General features: G+C 46.9%; 1 protein-coding gene and 1 long non-coding RNA gene across 7 annotated transcripts in view; both read right to left on the bottom strand.

The window, feature by feature from the left end:
• LOC145716837 (uncharacterized) overlaps window positions 1-850 on the bottom strand; it is a 4,516-nt gene extending 3,666 nt beyond the window's left edge. Inside the window, exon 1 of the long non-coding RNA XR_014139754.1 lies at window positions 235-850. This is a non-coding gene — a long non-coding RNA (uncharacterized LOC145716837). The remainder of the gene's footprint in view (window positions 1-234) is intronic.
• USP30 (ubiquitin specific peptidase 30) overlaps window positions 1-14,569 on the bottom strand; it is a 76,217-nt gene that overhangs the window by 10,785 nt on the left and 50,863 nt on the right. For 4 of the 6 annotated variants that reach the window (XM_081801986.1, XM_081801985.1, XM_081801987.1 and 1 more), the window contains 6 exons: window positions 13,262-13,371; window positions 12,023-12,205; window positions 7,306-7,409; window positions 2,786-2,884; window positions 2,140-2,185; window positions 857-951 (listed from right to left, as the gene is read on the bottom strand). In XM_081801986.1, the coding sequence (XP_081658112.1) occupies window positions 857-951; window positions 2,140-2,185; window positions 2,786-2,884; window positions 7,306-7,409; window positions 12,023-12,205; window positions 13,262-13,371 (637 nt within the window). The remainder of the gene's footprint in view (window positions 1-856; window positions 952-2,139; window positions 2,186-2,785; window positions 2,885-7,305; window positions 7,410-12,022; window positions 12,206-13,261; window positions 13,372-14,569) is intronic. The other 2 variants (XM_081801988.1, XM_081801990.1) reach the window with 2 other exon arrangements.

Below are 14,569 nucleotides of genomic sequence, written 5' to 3'. Positions count from 1 at the left end.
GGGGCGCCTGGGTGGCTCAGTTGGTTAAGCGACTGCCTTCGGCTCAGGTCATGATCCTGGAGTCCCTGGATCAAGTCCCGCATCGGGCTCCCTGCTCGGCAGGGAGCCTGCTTCTGCCTCTGACCCTCCCCCCTCTCATGTGCTCTCTCTTTCTCATTCTCTCTGTCTCAAATAAATAAATAAAATCTTTAAAAAAAAAAAAAAAAAAAAGAAAAATCAATCACTGCAACTCACCATATTAATGGAATAAAAGAAAACCATGATGCTGAGTGAAAGAAGCTAGTCGCAAAGGACCATGTACTGTACGGTTCCGTGCATATGAAATATCCAGAATAGGCAATACTATAGAGACACAAAGTAGGTTAGTGGTCGCCTAAGGCTAGAAGAGTGGGAGAAATGGAGAGTAACTGCTAATGGGCACAGGGTTTTTTTTTTTGGTGGGGGTGGGGAGGATGACAATATCCTAAAATTGATCGAGGCGATAGTTACACAATTCTCTATTTTTGTATTTATGTTGGAAATTTTCCAAATAAAAATTTTAAAACGCTGAAAGCAAAACCCCCCCAAACCCCAAAAACCCAACCAAACAACAGAATCTGTTGTGTCTACTGTCAGTATAGACCCAACCTTGAGACGCAGCTCCTGCCAGTGCACAGTGGGTCTGCTGCTCTCAGGGCAGAAGATGCCACCCGAGGGTCACTGACTAAAGGGAGGCGGTCTGTCCACTAGGTGCGCAGAGCCCAGGTGACCACAAACGCCACCGACCAACATCAGTCCACACTCTCTAGATGCTTCCCAAGTCTCGACTTGAAAGAAAACCTCGCCAGAAAATATCAAGCGCTGGTATTGTATTTACCTGGTGTTCACAGTGTTTGCAGATCATGTTGCTCGTCAGCCTTCCATGGAAAGGATGCTGAGATTTCCAGTGACTGGACGTGGGGTGAGGTGAGCCTGGAAACACAGAACATGTCTTGCTATGCCACCTCGAGCCCTTTGGCACCAACCTCCAAACTCACCCTCCTTTTTAGTATTTCGTAGCAACTCCCTCTTTAGGAAAAAAAATATTCCTGAAAAGTAAACTGAAATAGCTTTCCTTATTGACTTCCATCAAAAAGGCAACCCATCCCCTTCCCAGGAGAATTTATGCAAGTCCTTAAACGTGGTTTCTGTATAATGGGTACAGCCACATTTAAAAACGGAATTTATACTATAGGTTCACTAACTTGAATTTAAATAAAATCTTGAAAGGAAAAAAAAATGAAATAAAAAAGGAACTGGTGTTGAATAATGTATTTTCACAAACATTCGCTTAAGATGTTTGAGATGTCCAAGGAAGGATACCACAAGGGAACATTCCAGAAAGTGAGATAAACTTCTGTAAATCATCAGAATAAGCAACTTCTGAAAAACTGGATTTTTTTTTTTTTTTTTGGATAGGACAGGAGTTGGAGGAATCAACAGCGTGGTAGGCTAGTCAGAAACACACGCCCTAGAGTCAGGCGGCCCTGAGCTCTATCCTGGCTTTGCTTCTTACTAGTTTTATGACCCAGGAAGTCACTTCATCTCTGTGAACCTCGGTTCACTGGGAATGAGGGCAATGATTAACCCATTATCCCCACGATCAACTTCGCACCATTGCTGTGAGGCTTAAATGAGATGCTACGGTGCCTGGCAAACAGTTTGGGCCTCAAAAGATAATCACTGTTATTACTACTGATGCACAAAGGAATTCACGTGTCTTTCCTTTTTTTTTTCCTTAAGTTTAGGTCTTAAGAAAACAACAATCTCCTTCTAACGAGGACTGTGATCATTTGCTGAGGATATGACAGTTTCAGCCTAAGAAGCTCCTCACAAGATCAATTCAAGAAGGTAGAAAGGAAACCCATGTCTGAAGTAGAAATAAGTCCGTTACTTTTTTTCCAGGCGGGAAACTGAGCAAGGCGTGAGGGAACAATTCAAGATGGCCCAAGGGAACAAGATAGAGCTGTTTCTAAAACCCAAGTTCCTTTGCAAGTACACACAGTTCAAGTTGGACTGGATGTGCCCAGAAAAAAAGTTATTGTTTTTGTAAACAAGCAAATCATTGTCACATCTCAAAAGTACCCGTCTTGCGTCTTATAGCTCGAGGGGAATGATTACCTCTCGTGCGGCAGGTTATTTGTTTAGGAGTTACTTCTGGCTGCTGCTGTAGGGAAAAAAAAGAAAAAAAAAAAAAAAACAGACTGAAAACCCAGCTGCGATCCCTTTTAACCCCCTCACCTGCTCCTAAAGCTTACAAGTTTCTCTGCTGGTTGCACCACTTAAACCCAATTTTTAACCAGATCCTGAAAGTAGCCCTGATGATTCTCTCTGGTTGGGTACTGTACCTAATCCTTCATCAAATGAAAAACACATTTCCTCTCTCTGGAATATTTCCCCCCACCCCTTTATTAGTTAACTTTTATCAACTCCCTAATATTTATCATGTTCCAGGGAAATGAGGATTCATTTAGCATTCCTATGGCTCCTTGTTCCCTGTATTAAATAGGGGGAAAAATACCTTTTCTTCTCAAAGCCACCACAAATTGCAGCAATGAATCATTTTAAAGAGCCTTGACACCCCTAACCAAAGTCACCAATTGCAGAGTTTGCAGCATAAGACAATCCCCCAGCCCCACGCCCACTCTTGATTTTTACTGAGACTTACTTTTGAGTTTAGAGTTGTACAAAGATTATACTCGTGTTCTCTATCTATCCCTATGAAAATGCACAAACCACACACGTCTTGGAAATACCAAGGGCTTACCTCCAGGGAATGCACATCAAACAAATGGGTGACCCGGGGCTGCCGGTCCCGCTCGTCTTCCAGGGATGAGGTAATGACATGGAATAACTCGTGGGCATCCTGTCAAAGGGCAAAGCAGCTTAAGAGAGGCCCGAGGGGGCCCTGTGTGCACCACCAGGCAGATCCCCCGCAGCTAACGGGGCAGAATTTGCTCCACCTTTTTTTTTTTAAGATTTTATTTATTTATTTGACAGAGAGAAACTCAGCGAGAGAGGGAACACAAGCAGGGGGAGAGGGTGAGGCAGGCCTCTTGCCGAGCACGGAGCCCGATGTGGGGCTCGATCCCAGGACCCGGGGATCATGACCTGAGCTGAAGGCAGACGCTTAACGACTGAGCCCCCCAGGCGCCCCCTTTTTTTTTTTTTAATTTTATTTATTTATTTGACAGAGAGATAGAGAGCACAAGTAGGCAAAGCAGCAGGCAGAGGGAGAGGGAGAAGCAGACTCCTCGCTGAGGAGAGAGTCCGACACGGGGCTCGATCCCAGGACCCCAGGATCGTGACCTGAGCCAAAGGCAGCCACGTAACTAACTGAGCCACCCAGGTGCCCCTGCTCTCCACCTTCTCAAGGTTCAGCCCATTAAATGCAAATTTATATCCCCGGACATTTTCACAACAAAGGCCCTCAACTAAGGGGCCCAAAGGGAGAGAGAAGGAAAGGGGGGGGCACTGCCTTCACACCAGCTGTTTCTGAGCCTGTTTCAGCTTTGTCAACATGGCCCTGGCCTCCATGCCACCGGACTACTCCTTTTTTATTGCAGTAAAGTACACATGATATCCAAGCTGCCATTTTAACTGTTTTTAAGCAGACACTCCTGTTGGGTTAAGTACATTCACACTGTTGTGTGACCATCAACACAACCCATCCTCTGAACTTCTCTAGCTTCCCCAACCGAAACTCTGTCCCCATGAAATACTGACTCCCCAGCCCCAGCCCCCAGCCCCCAGCCCCCGGCGGCCACCTCTCTCTGTCCCCAGCAATTGGGCCACTTGTGGCAACTTGGATAAGGAATCATACAGTGTTTGTCCTTCCGTGACTGGCTTATTGCACTGAGCTCAATGTCTGCAAGGCTCATCCACGGTGTAGCACGTGTCAGAATCTCCTTCCTTTGTAAAGTTGAATGATATTCCATTGTGCGTGTATATGAATACGTAAGTACGTACACGTATACATATTCTACTGCATGTGTACACACACATACACCGCATTTTGTTTATCCATTCATGCGCTGCTGGACACCGGGCCGCTTCTACCTTTTGGCTGTTGTGAATGACCGGCTATGTATATGGGTGGACAAGTACCCGCTGGAGTCCTGGCTTTCAATTCTTTTGGGCATACACTGGACGTGGAATTGCTGCATCATATGGCAGGGGGCTGCTCTCCCCGAAAGCCAAAGCCATTCCCTGGCTCTTCTGAGATGGGTCGGTCTCTCCTCCCCTGAATTCCGGAGGCACTGGCCCGCTATGCTCTCCCTGCAGTCACCAGGGTGATCTTTTAAGAGGCAGATGCCTTTCCTCTTCCGCTTTCAACTTCCCAGTGCTTTCCCTGGTGGGTAAGTCCCCACCCCCAACCGGCCTACAAAGCCCAAAGACCTGATGTGGCCCCTCGCCCTCCCTGCCTCGCTCACCAGGCCTGCGCCCTGGGCCTCCTCCCGCCCCATGAGCCAGCACACACATTCCCATCTCGGGGCCTGCTCTTCCCGTGCCCTGGCTTGAGGAGCCCGCCCCCGTCTTCACACAGTTGCCTCCTTCTCATCCTTCAAATTTCTGCTGAAAAGGCACGTCCTGAAGGAGACCCTCCTGCAAGGACCCTCCCTGACATAAGAAGCGCCCCCCCCCCCGCCACCTCCTGCTGGTGCAGCTACCTCCAGCACACATCCCAAATCCTGAGGACTCTCCGTCCCCCCTGCCTCAACCCCAGTCTGAGCCAGGCCATCGGCCGCCTGGACGCCAGCAACGGCCTCCCGACCCCTCCTCTCTGCTCCCTCTGCCCCACTACGGTCCCTCCGGGACAGCATGTCCTGTTCAAACACAGACCAGGTCACAGCAGTCCCTGGACAAGGCTGCCAGTGGGTCCCACTGCACATACAGCAGAAGCCCAGCTCCGGCGCAGAGCGCCCGGGGCCATGCACAACCTGCTGCCTGCCGAGCCCTGAGCCCCTCCCCTCCGCTGCCCTCCTGCCCCTGGCCACAGCCACGCTGCCCCCTTGCCCTTCCCCAACGCGGCATCCTTAAGGTCTCACCCTGCGCAGGCCCGTCTGGAACACTCTGCACCCAGCTCCTCACAGGCCTCCCTTCTTTTCAGACTTCAGGTCTCAGCAAAAACCTCGCGTCTCCAGGAGCGCCTTCCCTACCTAAGGGAGTCTCCCCACTGCTTTTTGCCCCCCACCCCAGCTCCACGCCACCCTACACTCACACTGGCACGTCAGCACGCTTGTCTTGGCGGTACCCCTTTACTGTCCACAGTCCTCCACTAGAACAGGAGCTTCCTGTGAGCAGGAGCCCTGCAAGTCCTGTTTGCCACCATAAGCCCAGGCCCTCGGCAGGCCCCGCCTGAGGCAGGCATTCCATAAACATTTGTGGCCCGTATACAAGAATCCCCTCCCAGGCCATGAAGGGCAGTTAGCAAGGGAGTGATGAAAGGTTCAAAGATAAATAAGGCAAGGCCCTCATGGGACGCACAACCCAGGGGTAGATGGGGCCGCCTGGCTATTTATCTAGTGGCGGTGCTCCCGCCTGAAAGGGGACCAGCTTTTCCGGGAGGCTCACAGACAAGGCATATGAAACAGGAACAAGGGTTCCCCAGTGAGAAGAATCCCAAGACAGGCTGGAGTCAGACCTAAACCCTCTTCCATCACCGTCGGCCATGGAACTACTTGGCCTTGACAAAAGGAATGCCTCGAAGAAGAGGGTGGAGCTTCGCTGTGCACTTTAGCACAAGTGGCCCGAATCCTGCCTCTGCCACTCAAGGAGCGGTGTGACTTTGGGCTTCTCTGAACCTCAGTGTTCTCATCTGCAAGATGGGGACAGTAACAGTGAGACCTTACAGGGTTGCCGTGAGGATGAACTCCGAGAATTCACACGAGGCGAGCGCCTGGCCCGATACATCCCCCACAGCTCTAGCTCCAGACACTGGAAAGTGTCTGCTGTTGACTGACGGGATCAGGAATAACGAAGATGTGGACAAGGCCCCGGGCCAGAAGCTCCGGCTGCCTTCAGAGAGCAAGAGGCCGGCGGCCAGCCATGCCCGCCTCTTTCCCTCGAATGCTACAGCTGCGGGGCTCAGCTGCAGGCTGAGGCTGCTGGAAACACTGCCCAAGAGAACTGGCGCGTCAGTGGGTCCTTGACACAAGAGCGGGACTTAGACAAGGTATTCGATGTCTCTGGGGCTAAATCGCTGTCACTCTCTCAGGTTAGAGAGAGGAAAATGCAGCTAAATCATGGCAGCTACCAGAGGAGGATTTAGTGAGTATTTTCTACATGGAAAAACATTGCAATATACAAGAGATTCATCGAGATGCCTTGTAAGAAAGTTGATACCATCAACACCATGTTTAAAAAGGAACACCTACGTAGCTTCAGACTAAAATGGAAACAGAGGTAGTCTCTATAAAATAAGGGCAGCTGGAGAGCTTTCCCACCTGACTTTCCAGCATTTTTAAATGCTTTTCACTCCTGTCCCACGCTTTTGGGAGCCTAAAAGCCGTCTCCCATTTCTTGGGTCCTGTGCCTGGATGGTGGAAGCAGAAGCAGCCAACACAAAGCTGGCCAAAGCCGGCCCAGGAATGTGGCCAGGGAGGACATACCCGCACATCACTGGAAGCTAAATGACCTACCCCTACAACTTCACTGTCTCAGCTTCGGCCTCAGACTCACCGTCCATACTAGCGGTCTGAGGAGGAGGAGGGTGGTCAGGACCAAAAAAGGCAGTGAATCTGTAGTTGCAGGAAAGGGGGTACGAGGGGCTGGCGTAAGGCCCTGGGGTTGCTCATGACGGCTGCTCAAGGTCGGGGGCCACTTCAAGTAATCTAGCCTCGAAAAATGATTTTTTTTTTCTTTAAACAAGGGTATGGTTCAAAAAAGGGTCTCACCTGAACCTCTAAGCTTCTAAGGTAAAGCCACCTGCTGCTCTCTGAAGGATCCAGGTAATCAAGTGCAAAGTCACTCAAGGACGAAAAGGAGGATCGCTCTTTGGCAACTGTTCAAACCCTATCCTGCTAACCTTGCCACTCACTGGGTAAAAAAAGAAAAACAGAAACAAAAACAGCTGTCTTTCTCCTCTGATCGGGAGAATAGGAACAAAGTTCATGATCTGGTTCCAGAATCCTAAACTGCCCCAGAAATGTACACTCAGGCCAGGCAAGTACAAGGTCGACACTGGCATTTATTCCTCATGCTGCAGCAACGAGGCTAGTTTCCAGCCCTCGTTGCCAGCTCAGGCCCCAGCGCATTAGTGGGCAGGATTTTGAACGGGGTGTTCACCTGTTCTTCAAATGAAGAGATCTGCCATCTGTACATTCTTAAGACATCCAACAAGCAGCTTGCATCTAAGACCTCATCGTCGGTGACTTCTTGACAGGACAGAGCTGGGAACCAAAAAGGTAATGCAATTATTAGATTGCATCACTAGCACAACAAGAAACCAGGAAACCTGCCCCGCACAACATATCAAAGCTAATTAAGCATCTCACTGTAAAATTCACCTTGGAACTATAGCTCTTTCATTATTCCTCTTTGTAGCCTTACCCAAGGCTTAGAGGGCTGTTAGGCACTGCGTGTTTCCCGAATGAACGTGATTTTTCATGAGCCTGTAGCATTTAAACGAAGTAACTGATTTCAGCTATTTGAATTTCCATCATCGATATAAATTGTTGCAAGATTCCTGCTCAATCAAATGGTTTTTACTCACAGTTCTGAGGGCGGGAGAGCCCTTACACATTCATCTAGTCCAACCCACGCTCAGTGCTTGACTCCCCTCTACAGGACTCTCTCTGAGGCCACAGGGCCTTCACCTGTGTCCGTCTCCCTGGAGTTTCTGATTATCATGGTAAAACAGCAAGCCATACATGGCAGCCTGAAGGGGGCTGCTGAGTGGTTTACTTTCCCTTCTTTTTTTTTTTTTTTCCTCTTTTTCTTTTTTTACACAGGCTCCACGCCCAGCACAGATTCCAATGCGAGGCTCGAACTCATGACCGTGAGATCAAGACCTGAGCCAAGACCAAGAACCAGACACTCAACCGACTGAGCCACTCAGGCGCCCCTGAGTTTACTTTTCAGTCATCAGTAGAATCAAGCCTAACGAACAAAAATAGAAGTGTGAGGGGCTTATGAGTTTATATTATAATTACAGCTAGATCAAGGGTTGGCAAGCTTTTGCAGTCAAGGGTCAGACAGGGGACATTTCTGGCTTTGCGGGCTCTGCAGCAACTACTCAACTCTGCTGCTGTAACACCACCGCAGCCGTAAAGAGCAAGTAAATGGGCACGGCTGTTTCAATAAAACTTTATTGACAAAAACAGGCAGTGGCGCAGACGTGGCCCACGCGCCATAGTTTGCTGATTCCTGATCTTGCCCGCCCCCTTCCATAGTATATTTCACTGGGCCAGTACTTCTAGAGTGCGGGAGCTAAAATTACAGGGGCCTGCCACCACAGGGCAGCTTCCCAAGTTCAATTAACTCCGGGAAAACTAAGCTAGCCTGGTTCTTCTGATTTGCACTTAGTGAACTTGAGACATTCCTTTGGCTCTGACTCCGGAGGTTCTGAGCAATGCCACCTCCATCCCTACCTGAACGTGGTGGTGACTCGGGGTGGTAACCTGGGGAGAAGCAGCAGCCCTGCTAGCCAGCGCTAAGTCCTAAGGCTCGCCTTAAGGGGGCGGACATAGCCTGGGGTCAGACCTTTACCCTCCAGAACAAAGGGAGCCCGTTACGCAGGCAACCGTACTTCCCTTCTTCCTCCTAAGCTCCCCAGGCAGCCTGTCGGTTAGCTTTTCTCCTCTGAAGGAAAATTTTAATGTCCCTCTTAGCCTAATTTTGCCTAAAATGCTGTGGGGCGATCTGGCAATGTCTACTGTTTTTCCCATCCTACAATTTATATCCTAGCAATTTGACTCTCCCAGGATCTATGCTAGGGAAACACAGGCTTGTGCGCACTAGGGGCACAAACAAGAACATTCACTGTAGCCTGTTTATGACAACAAGGTCCTGGAGGCACATAGCTAAATAATAATATCTTGACAACGGTGAAAGGGAATGAGGTCTGCAAATCACATATCTATAAGGGATTGATATCCAGAACATATTAAGAGCTCCCGAAACACAACAGTAAAAATGCAGACATCCCAATTCAAACATGGACAAGGGACTTGAGTAGACATTTATAAAATAGAAACAAACACAAAAAAACCACAACAATACAAATGGCCAGAAACACATGAAGACTCCTACTCAACATCACTTACCAGTAGGGAAATGCAGATCAAAACCACAATGAGATGATCACTTCACACCCATGATGGCTACTATCAAAAAGACAGACTAAATAACAAGCATTGGCAAGGATGTGGAGAGCTGGAGCCCTGCGTGCACTGTTGGGGGGAATGCAAAATGGTACCTCTGCCCTGTAAAACAGTATGGCAAGCCCTTAAAAGAATTAAACAGACTTACCAGCTGATCTGGTAATTCTGCTTCTAGGTATATACCCAAAAGAATTAAAAGCAGGGACATGAGTAGATCTTTGTACACCCATGCCCAGCAGCATTATTCACAATAGCCAACGGTGGAAACCACCCAAATGTTTCTTGACTTATGAATTGACAAACAAAATGCAGTGTGTACACACAATGGGGTATTATTCATACGAAGCCTTAAAAAGGAATGGAATTCTGACCCATGCTACAACGTGGATGAACCTCAAGGACACTATGCTGAGTGAAATAAAGCCAGACCCACAAGGACAAATACTGTATGATCCCACTTCTGTGAGATACAGAGTCAAACTCAGAGACAGAAAGTACGACAGTGGTTTCCGGGGTCTGGGGATCGAGGAGAATGGGAAGTCACTGCTTAACGGATACAGAGTTTCAGGATGGGATGATGGAAAAGTTCTGGTGAAGAGAATAGTGGGTATGGTTACCCAACAATGTGAATGTACTCAATGCTACCCAATGTGTACTTAAAATGGTGAAGATGGTACATTTTATGTTATGGATATTTTATCACAATTTTTTAAAATTGGGCAATGGGAATGAGCAGGCAGCCCACAGAAGACATAAGACCGATAAACTCACAAAGAGAAAGAAATGAATGAGGTACGGCTACGTGTACTGGAACGGACATTTCTCCAACACGGATATTATTATGCTATTTGGTTACGAAAAAACATAAATGAAACAATATGTAATTTCTGTGGGTGCTTAGCAACATATTAAAATGCACAGAAAACAGTTTGGAAGGATACACTTGTATTTTACTTTGGCAAAGAAATGAGGGGAACAGGAGTGGGGCAGTGATAAAGGGAACTGTCGCCTTACACGTGATGCTTTAACTTTTACCAGCAGAATGTATTCATGCGTTACTTGTGAAAGTAAAAATTATCTCTAAAAACCAAAATAAATGACCCTGAAAAGCAGAGGCAGGGAAGGGAGCCTAGATTCCAGGTGTAGCTGCCCACATGGCTCCGGTTCCCAGCTGTGGGTCATGAGTGTGAAGAGGGGGGATCTGGCAGTCACGCTAGGACACGTCCTGAACCTGCGTTACACGGCCCGCATTTCAGCTTTCCACTCTGGGGTGGTACTTGTTTAAAACAGGGGAGCAGAAGAAATTACTTTCAACTCGCCTGTTATACAGAAGAGCAGAACTCGCTTTCTGTGTCAAGCTGAGATCACCTGGGAACATGTCTCCACGAAGCAACAGTGAGCCAAGTGTTTTCTAAATCCAATTTTTTTTTGACTGTGAGAGTAATATGTGCTTATTGTTGAGAACTTTAGAAATATGGTTGTTTTGTTTTAAGGTTTCCAAACTGTCAAATGGCCATAGTAAACATTTTGGTCTTTTTCTGTCCAGCCTTTATCCGTGGAAATCGTCGCTTTGCTGAAGTCAAATTACAACATATTTCGAACAACGCTCTTTTAAACTTAACATTATAGTCTATGCCTCTCCCACATTAACAACAACAACAACAACAACAACAACAAACACTTGACAAAGATGATTCGTAATGGCTATGTAATATTCCAGTGACTGCTTAATCATTTTGCTGTTGGGACACCCACACGCTCTCCTCCCCTGCCTTCCTTTGTAACCAGGTCTTGGGAAATCTTTGTGCACATCATAGCATTTCCCAAATCGTGTTCTGTGGAATGTTCTCGGGACGTTAAGAGACGTTATGGGAGGAAAAACTAGTTCTACAGGCAAAAAAGCTGGTTTAAAAATGAAGGTGGATGGATGACGGCTTCAAGCCCGTGCCAAGCTTGTATACATGTGATTCCCCAGCTCAGGGCAGCTGGCCAGCCACTCCTGAGCTCATCTGCTCTTACAACTCCATTTCGGGCTAGCGTCGGTCATGGTCAACGGAATTCCTAGGTCAGATGGTACCGAGCACTTTGCAAGCTATCACCATGTCGTTCCAAGCTGCTCTCCATAAAGCCGGCCCTGGGTCACACCACCACCAGCACGTCTGAACGTGTCGTCCAACAGCTGGGCAGGACTGTGGAGTTTTCAGTCTTTGCTGACAGGCGACACAACGATAACCTCACCGCTATGTCATTTCTATTTCTTTGATGATGGCCAAGTTGAGTATTTGAGTGCCCGTTAGATACTCTTCGTATCTACCTAAATACAGTCTGTACTATTTCTTCTGCGAACCACCTTATTTCTTAGGCTAAGACGCTTCTTTTTTTCTAAACTTTAATTAACCAGAGGACTTCTTACAATCAAAATGCTTAAGTGGCAGTGGATTTGTTCTCTTCCCTAAAAAGCTGTTAATACACTGATAATTTTTAAAAATAAATGGTTACAACTTTAAATTTTTTTTTTTTAAATAGCTGTTTGTATCTACTGGGCCCTCAGTGTGTTTTGTTTTTTTTTCATGATGATCTGCATGATCTTTTTTCACACAAAAGCTATTAGCCCTTTGCCTGTCATTTGGGCTGCTGCTTTCAAAATGCACACAATCCCCTTTAAGTTCCCAGCTAGATACCTTTGAGGAGGTGCAACAGCGTTAAGGATAAATACTGGTGGGGGGGGGCTTCCTTCTGATCCCGGGTGTACTGGGTGGTGAACTCTTCCAGCCACTTGATGAAAGCGGGGCAGGCAGACAGGCCTTGCAGCAGGGAGTTCATGAAGCAGGTGTTCCCTAGGTTGACAAGGCCAGGCACCAGCCCTGAAAAAAGTCAGGGGAAGAAGAGAAAAGCATATCACATTGGACCTGCTCTTTCTTTCTCTCCCATTTGGGAGCCAGACTTTCTGCACTGGAACCTGACACTGAAAATTCCAATCTCAGAAAGTCCTTATCCACAGACGTCGGCGGGGGGGGATCAGACATTCTGTCCGTATGGAGGCCTGGTCCCAGCGCTGCTCCTTCAGAAGACTGGAAGCGACAGAAGGACAGGTCCCCTGTCATGGGTTACTCCTGACCGCCACCACGGTGTCTGGCACGGTTTGTACAAAACACTTTGTAACATCTCTCTCTCTCTCCTTTGATAAGAAAGCAACGTCAGAACAGAAGAAAACAACCGTTCTTTTGTTGCTCCCCAGGACAATGATTTTGTTCTTGTAATCAGTGCAAGAGACACCACCATAGCAATTCTGATCAGTCTTTCTGCAGAGAGATCGACAAAATCTGACATACTTCCCTTTTCTGCTGAAACTTTTCCAAGAAACTTTTTATTAGGAAAGTTCTCACACATGCATAAAAGAGAGGATATATCATCACCTCCAATCATAACCACCCCCAGATTTAACGATGAACATTTTGCTATACCGATCCCTTTTTTTGTTTGTTTGTTGTGGCTGTTCTAATCAACACAGGGAGAGCAGCATTTACAAAAGGGGGCTTGTTTTAAAATAAGAAAATAGAATTTTGTATTAAAGACGCTAACTGGAAACTCTTCCTAGCTGACTCGCAGCTCGGCAGTGAGACCACAAACGTATCACACGATCAGTCAGCCGCACTGCTGAACAATACAAGCACCAGATGAAGGAGAACAGTCAGACAGTTAAGCCACGTGAACTTTTTCGTGACAGAGCATGTCTCAAACTCAAGATTTGAGGGGGGGGAACAGAAATCTTTGCACTATAGGGTCTAAAATAATGAGTCATTAATTTCTGCTTAAAAGAAAGCACTGCCCAAAAGCTGGAGACACAAGAGAACAAAAAATGCCCACCCCTTGTTGTACTGTTGTGGGACAGTGGACGGGGTTAATGACCTCATTCTTACCTTTCCTACGCTTCTTTCTTTCTGTAATAGGACCCCAAATCACATAGATTCCTGCGGCAAGAGCAGCAGCAATTCCTCCTATAACACCCCAGTTCTTCATGACTTTATACCTAGAAAGGAAAACAGGTTTACTGTCTTCCCTCATCACAAACACAGTGTGTGTAAATACAGATACAGGTACAAAGAAATAACATTTCATCAAAGTAACCGACTGGCCCACCCAACACCTAACTTTCAAGTCGAAGTCATCATACAGCACAAGATTATGTCTTGAAAATCAGCTATGTTCAGACATTAGGATTTAAAACCTAAGTCAGGGCACAGAAGCCCCATCTCACTCAGAGGGGGAGTCCAGGTTCTCCCCCCTTACTCTGCCTCCCACACTGGCACCACACTGGCTACCTCAGGGCCTTAGCACGGCTGCTCCCTTTGCCTGGAATGCTCTCCCCCTCCCCGGATCACTGCATGGCTCTCTCGCTCACCTCCCGTGCACTTCTAACCAACAGTGAGAACCTGCACTCCTGGTCCCTGCTACCCAGTTCTGCGTCTTCTTTTTACCACCTTCTGCCATAAACATTCACTTATTAACTACGGTTATTGTCTGTGTCCCTCACTGGAGAGCAAAGTCCCTGCGGGCAGGGATCTTTGTCTGTTTTACTCACTGACATATCCCAAGTCTCTAGATCATGCCTGGCACCTAAGAGGTCCCTAACAGTATTTACTGAATGACTGGATACTGGAGAAAACATACAGAAATGAATTTATCTTTTAGATTATTAAACAGGGAGGAGGCATACAATAGCATAAATGATCTTCTAAATCTTTACTGAATTCAAAATTTCTTGAGACTTGACTTAAGCACTGAAGTTATTCTTTTACTACAAATCAAGACATTTAAGCAATTTAAAACAGTTTTTATACAAAGTTCTGTATTTCCACCAAATAAGACAAACGACATGTGTGTGAATATATATATGTGTTATACCTGTGTACATGTGTTTGATATGTGTATGTGTGTGTGTGTGTGTAATATATTCTTATTCCAGTATTTGGATCATATGAATATTGTTTTGAGCTCAGCTCAGTCAACACTAAACCAACATCTTCCTAATGTCATAACTAATATGATACATAACTGAAACTGAATTCCAAATAAATCTTTGTTCTCTGAAGACAGAGTCAACAGAAAGCACACAGAACTTGGTTAAGAAACGGGCGCTGCATTAATCTGGTTCGATTCTGGCTCTGCTATTCCTTAGAGGATCATTTTAGCTTCTCAGGCTCAGCTTTGTCACCTGTAAAATGGGG

This window comes from Leptonychotes weddellii, chromosome 13 (genome assembly GCF_054177405.1).
Source record: "Leptonychotes weddellii isolate Sample4059 chromosome 13, ASM5417740v2, whole genome shotgun sequence".
Lineage (NCBI taxonomy): Eukaryota > Metazoa > Chordata > Mammalia > Carnivora > Phocidae > Leptonychotes > Leptonychotes weddellii.
The sequence above is the reverse complement of the archived record's forward strand: the minus strand, read 5'-3'. Positions and strand labels throughout refer to the sequence as shown.